The following is a 7,058-nucleotide window of genomic DNA, read 5'->3' as shown; positions in this document are numbered from 1 at the left end:
ATGAAGTTACCTCTATTGCTAGACTCTGCACTTTCATCATGTCCACGGAATGCTAATCCTTGATGCAAAAGAAACTTCAAACATCGAAGTGAATAAGTCAGCCTTTTCTTATACAGATAACGATCCTCAGCACTCCACTTCTCAATTTTATCATCAATTGCTGCATCAGGATTCAGAAAACCAAAGTATTTCTCTTGGGCTGCCTTATGTGCCTTAGAACGTGCATGTTTCAAAAGTGCATTCTCTCCTATATTCCAGTTTTTCCAACCTTTCACAGTAAATGCATCAGTTCCCTTTCCCTTACTTTCTTTGTTTTTGAACAAGTAGCATACAAAGCAAAACACAGCATCTTTCTTGACACTATATTCAACCCAAGGAAAATTGTGAAACCACACAAAATTGAAATGACGTTCTCTATCTCCAATCCACCTTTTTGGGAACTCATGTGCATATGGCTGAAATGGACCTCTAAGAATATATGCTCTTCGAATTGCATCATGATCATTAGCATGGAAACTTGCAATGGGTTGTCTTTCACCTGGATCATTTGGAAGACGACTCACGTCATAAGTTGGTGGAGCCGATGGTGGTAGCGGTGGTGACGGTGGAGGTGGCGTAGGATTCACAATTTCTTCAATTACTCTCTCTTCCTCTTGCTCTTGAGTTGCCTCCGGATGTGGTGGCGGTGGAGGTGGCATAGGATTCACATTTTCTTCAATTACTCTCTCTTGTTCTTGAGTTGCTTCCGGAGGTGGCATAGGATTCACATTTTGCCTCTTTGCTGCATGCTTTCGAAAAAGAGATGCAATATCTCCATCCCTCTTCATAATTCAATCACTCTACAATCAAATGTCAAAATTCATAGTGCATCAGCCATCAAAATTCCTCTAATTGTAATCCTAGTCGCAAGAGCAACAAAGTTGTAACAAAGTTGTACCAGTGTGCTAATTCCCCGCAGCACGGCGGAGGCGGAGGCGGAGGCCATCTGGCCTCTGGCGTCTGCAGGAATGAAACTATGAAAGCCCACACAATCACACTAGCTCTTAGTTTAAGATAATTCAGAGAATTGGACTATTGGAGTGATGTAATGTACTATAGTTTATTACTGTTGATGCAAGGAAATGCTGAAAAATGAAACAATAAATTGGCAGCTATTCCGTGTAAATTATGCACTGAAAATCGACCATGAAGCTGGATCAAAGCACGCGGAACTGAATGAACAAGTACTGGTTTAGTGGAGAACTTGTTGGATGAAATCACGCGGAACTGAAATACTGAATGAACAAATACTGGTTTAGTGGAGAACTTACATCCAGCGAGCGCACTAGCCACTAGGTCAGGGCGTTAGGCAATCAGGCATCCCATTGAGCCTGTGAAGGATTGGACAGGGGACAGCAGGTAGCAGTACTGGCAGGTAGTCAGGTAGATCCGTAGATGGTAGCAGCCTAGCAGGATGCGGCGCACCCACTGACCCACATCCACGTTGGTCGCTCAGCAGGATCCAGCGCTGGCTGCCAACGCCCAACGGCCGGCGCCCGGCTGCAGCATCTGGCTGGCCAAGCGGTGTTCTGAATCTTTGAGACTCGAGCAGGCGAGGGCGCAAGCCGCGAGGCCGTCGAGACTCGAGGACGCGGCAGCCGGCAGGAGATTGAGGAGAAAGCGCGGTGGGACGCCGGACGCGGTGCTGGTGGCGGGCTGGCGGCTGCGGCGCTGGAAGATCTGCGCCTGGCGGCTGGGCGGCTGGCCATCGACGAGTGCCCTACTGCCCCCGACTGCCAGTTCCTTGCCTCCTTGGTGGGCTGGCCGGCTGGGCCGCTGGAGACTGGGGTGGTCCTTGGTGGGCTGGGCCTTAGGGTATGCCGCGGCCCACCTGGACCACCCTGCAGCTCCGCCACTGCTGGCCGGCTGGGCCGCTGGAGACTGGGGTGGTCCTTGGTGGGCTGGGCCTTAGGGTATGCCGCGGCCCACCTGGACCACCCTGCAGCTCTGCCACTGATCATGATGGTCTCATGGTCATGAGACTTCCATGATACTTGGACTGGATGGCTACACTTGCCCAGTGAGCACCACATGGGGGATTGATGGTGTGTGTTCAGCAATCCCCATTATCAAAGACGCGGGGCGGGAGGAGTGGGGGGGGGGGCAAAACAGAAGCTTCAACTTGGTAAACGTAAAGTAAACTCTGGAGGAGGTTAATGTACTTGTGTGACCTATTGTTATGGAAAGAGCGTCCCCAAGAGACTCTTTATGTCTTTGAAAATAGATATTTTGTTAAAAACTTACCATCCAACAGCCTCTTCAATTGAATATCTAAAATATAGACCTCCTCTATTCTAGATTTCTCGCTAGAGCGAGAATTGCTCTCTAGACTACGCACAAGATATAGAAATGCTGTTAGAGAGTACAAAGATATAGAAAATAATTTTTACTGAAATGACTCTGTAAATGATGATTTAGAGTGTAGATTTTAGAAAGACTCTTGGAGATACTCGACGAACAATAGAACATGCCATCTTCTTTCACATAAGCAACCAAAGGAAAAAAAATTGTACTGGAAACCATGAAATGCAACGGTCAGCTTTATTAGTAGACTCAATTTTCTTACAACTAAACTGTGCTTTGTGGTTTGTATAATTCTATACTTCAAGAAAACAAAATCCAAATATGTGTGCTTCAAAAACTATGCAGAAATATGTTCATAGATGAGCTGGAAAAGGAAACAAAAAGACGATAACTGAAAAGGTATGTTTGGATTATGATGTCCCCATATAAAATCTTGAAGATTCACTTCCCCTAATTTGAGGAGGTTAGGTAAGCACATGTAATTTCATGAAATTACTGGTATAATTTGATATATTCTACCCTTAAACATCGTAAAATATTTCGTGCATATACCTGCTGGCAATACTTTCTGGTAGATAGAGACATGCTCAAGTCAAGCGAATGCCTAGAAAAGACTGGTTTTGTAAGACAATCTTGATTTAAAGCTGGATTGGCAGACAATGGCTATTGCAAGTAAGCAGAGGTACTAGTATTAGAGTATTCGTCTCATTTGTCTAGTTCCTAAAAAGTGTTTAGCATCAACCTTCACACATGCATATAATTGAACTAAAATGGATGATACATTCAGTAAATTTACTAAACTGTGGAGGATACATTTAGTAAATTGACCTGAAGTAGCAAGGGAATTCAGTTTTCTTCGAATAGAATTTGTACCTTAGGTGGATTTGGTATTGCCCAGAGCTCTGCCTTCCCCAAGACACCGAGAACACTGAACATTTATTTTGAGATGGCTCAAGTAACTTGTTCTAACAAAAGCAATGCACAGTGTATGCTGTGTATAAGATCGAAGAGAACATCTCGCGTCAAGAGGTTTGTCAAGAGTCAACACATAACAGAGGCCGAGTCTTACCAAAAATTCTCTAGAAACTTTGTTGTCTACAAAACAAGGCCAGGAAATAAATATTTCTTCAAGTACTCAGTGGGAACAAATCAAAGGATAACATCATAGTTGACTTTGAAATTAATATTATGAGATTAAACTAGATTGGCCTGCATAGTTGATTAGTTACAACTAAAGAATGGAACCATATTGGAAATAATGATTATGGATGCTCCACATGGCTAAAATTCGGACACTTACTATCCTTCTATCACAGGTCAACCTACTTGATATTTTTACTGAATCCTGCAGAGACAAACACTTATTTGTTGGTAGTGTGCAATGGATGCCTAAACAAATTAAAACCCAAGAACAATGAAAAGGATCTCAGGAAGACACTACAATGAATAGAATTAGTTAATAAAAGTGTGAAGTAAATAACTTTGCAGGCACCCGGACATCAAGGTGATGGATTGCCATGATGAAGATGATTGAAACATTGGCTTTAGGAGATCACTGTGATTACTGCTGAATTGGAACAGTGGCTGGACTTATCTGAAAGGCTCAGTTCATGCTCAATCCCAGGTCAAGGCATTCTTCTCTGCAGCCATTATTTCAGAAGTAGGGAATGGAAAAAAAACACACACTTTTTGGACTGATAGGTGGCTGCTGGGTCAGAGCCTGGAGCTCTCCTTGCCTCATCTGTTAGGTTCAGTAGCCATTAGAGCAAGGAAGAAATCAGTTTATGATGCATTTACAGAAATGAGATGGGTTTCAGATATAAAGGGGCTCTCACTTTGTAGGTCTTGGTGGAATACCTCACGTTGTGGGACCTCCTCTCAAATATAGAGCTACAGCCAGATGTTGAAGATTCACGCATCTCGCAGTTCTCTGTCACTGGTAACTACTCAGTCAAATCTGCCTAGGAAGCCTTATTAATTGGGGCCACGACCTTCAGACCTTGGGAAAAAATATGGAAGAGCTGAGCACCTGGCACATGTAAATTCTTGAGTCAATTCCGCACACGCCATTACAGAAGTTTTTAATTCTCTAAATGCCACTAGAAAAGTTCTCGCGCCTTCCATGCCATAAGGTCAACTTTTAATTATTGAGTCAATTCCGCACACACCATTATAAAAGTTCTTATTTCTCTAAATGCCACTAGAAAAGTTCTCGCCCCTTTCATGCCATAAGGTCAATTTTTACTGAACCTCAACGCCATTTCCGTCACTTCCGTTATCATAAATCGTTGCTAAAATAAAAATTGGCCAAAATGCCCTCTTACGATCGCCCTTGTATATCAGGCGGCCAAGGCCTGCTTAAGTGGGCCCGCACAAAAATTAAAATAAATTCTTCCGATCTCATCTCCCTCACTCGATCCCCCATCAGCTGCTTCGTTGCCCACCATCAGCGCCATCAAATTTGTCAATACCAGCTTCTGCTCGCCTGATTCCACAGCAGATCAGGTTCCTCATGGGTGCTCTGTCTTCTTCCCCACAGCTAGTAGCTGTTGGCTTGCAAGAAGGCAGGTGCGGCTGCAGCAGGCGGCCATGGAGAGATGGATCCCCAGCGGCCAGGGGTGGGCCTAGCATTTGGAAGGTGGGTATTCCAAATTTCAAATAGTGTAAATTTTTTTTTGATAGCTCAACCTCTGGCCCATACTATATACTAATAGCATATAATGGAGCAGTTTTTTTCAAAAAAGATCTCAAATCAGTAGCGGCACCGCTACTCTTCCTTTTTTCATGATTCAAACCTACATATTACGAGCAATCGAGTTTCATAAATATTTTCCTCGTTACAATACTACATTGTTACAAATTTATCATTAATTTCGTAAATTGCAATGATAATTTTCACAAAATATGGATAAATTTTCACAAACCTTTTAAGATTAAGGGCTTGGTTGCCCTTGCCCCTTGCTGCCAGATGTCGCTCACAGCTCACTGCCTCCCTGGTCGAGCCGAGGCCAAGGCGCCGCCACGCCGTCGTGCGCAGAGCAGGCGAGCCAGAGCCTGGCCTTGGCGGCCTGGCAGCAGGCAGCCCGAGCCAGCAGGCTGCAGCACCGTTGCCGGCGGCCCGGCGCCCTATCCCCGCGGCGGCGCGGCTCAGGCACACACGACTGCCGGCCTGCTGGCTGCTGCATAGGGCCGCCCTCGCCGCTGCCGCTGCCTAGGGTTGCCGGCTTGGGGGAGATGTGCGTGGGCGGTGGGCCGGAAGTGAGGGAACGGGATGGGCATGGCCGCATGGGGCAGTGGGGGTGGGCTGGTGGGGGCTCGTGGGCTGCGAGGGGAGGGGAGAGTGGGCTGTTCAGTGGGCAGAGAAAGTTGGGTTATTTTCGAGCCTGTTATCGTATTTTTTTTATTTTTAATTTTTTTCTTCATGTACTTGAGAAATACTGCATATACAAAAAATTTTATCAAAAATAATGAGTATTCAATTGAATACCCTTGATTCAAGGTGGGCCCGACCCTGCCGGCGGCAGCGGCGGCGGCGGCTTGATAGGGTGGGTGTCAGCGTCATGTCGTGCCAGCGCGGCGGGGTGCAGCTTCCCTGGCAGGCCTGGGGCGGAGAGCACGCCGACAACGACGCAGCCGCGGAGCGCTTCCTCGAGGCGTCGACGCTGTGGGCGCCCATCAGCTCGCCGCCAGGTACGACCGGCGGGGCTACGCGGCGCGCGGCGGCGCGGTACAGGCGACGGGGTTTGGACGGCAACAGTCATGTCGCGGAGGACGGCGGCGCCGCGGCCGTCTGCGCGATCTGCTTGGCAGGTCTGGAGGAAGCGGAAGCTGGGCGCCAGGCGGTCGCGGAGCTGGGCGCCTGCTCGCACGTGTTCCACGCCGCGTGCATAGACGCCTGGGCCGGCACCGGCGCGGCGGCCACCTGCCCGTTGTGCGGCGCGCCCATGACGCCCACGCCGTGGGAGGACGACGGGCAGAGCTTGCCCGCGCCGTGACATTGAACAATGGTGGGTCCCATCTAAATAAAAAAGGTCTTTTATTTTAAGAGATGAGAGCGCTATGCTGTTTGTCCAAGGGTAAAATTGACATTTTATCCCTCCGTTAGCAGCTGTTTCCATTAAAACAGACGGAAATGACACTTAGATCCAGTAAAAGTTGAGTCAGTGGTCTAGAAGGAGAAACAAGTTTTTTGATGGCAGTTAAGGAATTTGAAACTTTTATAATGCCGTGTGCAGAATTGACTCTAAATTCTTCACGTGGACGATAGCACACAATAAATGCTGCACAGCAGATCACCTAGCTAGGAAAGGTCTCGTGTGTCTTCACCCGACAGGTATGGTTCAGCATTTTGCAAAAGGTCAGTCTGCAGATCCTATCTCCACAAATGGATGACCAGTCCTTTGATGATTGGTGGGCAGCAGCAGAGAGAAGCGTCGATGGACTGGTCCAAAAAAGTTTGAACTCCCTTATCATCCTGGGGGCTTGGTCGGTTTGGATTCATCGCAATCGCTGTATCTTTGAGGGGTTCCTCCTAGTGTACCTAGTGTTATCTTTGTCATACAAGAGAACTTGCAGCAGTGGTCTTTGGCTGGAGCTCGAGACCACCAACCGCTTAGGTTTGGTTAGAAGTTTCCTTGTCAGGTCTTTCTCTCTCTCGCTCTCTTTTATGAGTAGTAGCTTCTACTATATTGGGCGGGTTATAGGCCCTAATTTGT

At 47.0% G+C, this 7,058-nt stretch overlaps 1 protein-coding gene across 1 annotated transcript; it reads left to right on the top strand.

Annotated features, from left to right (window-relative positions):
* The first annotated feature begins 5,903 nt into the window (after positions 1 to 5,903).
* Positions 5,904 to 6,338, top strand: LOC112885385 (E3 ubiquitin-protein ligase ATL6-like). Its single transcript, XM_025951017.1, has one exon. It carries the CDS (start codon positions 5,904 to 5,906, stop codon positions 6,336 to 6,338), a length of 435 nt encoding a protein of 144 aa, XP_025806802.1.
* The last annotated feature ends 720 nt before the right edge of the window (positions 6,339 to 7,058 follow it).

The sequence above is a fragment of the Panicum hallii genome, chromosome 3 (genome assembly GCF_002211085.1).
Source record: "Panicum hallii strain FIL2 chromosome 3, PHallii_v3.1, whole genome shotgun sequence".
NCBI lineage: Eukaryota > Viridiplantae > Streptophyta > Magnoliopsida > Poales > Poaceae > Panicum > Panicum hallii.
Note: the sequence above shows the minus strand (reverse complement) of the source record. Positions and strands in the feature narration are given on the sequence as shown.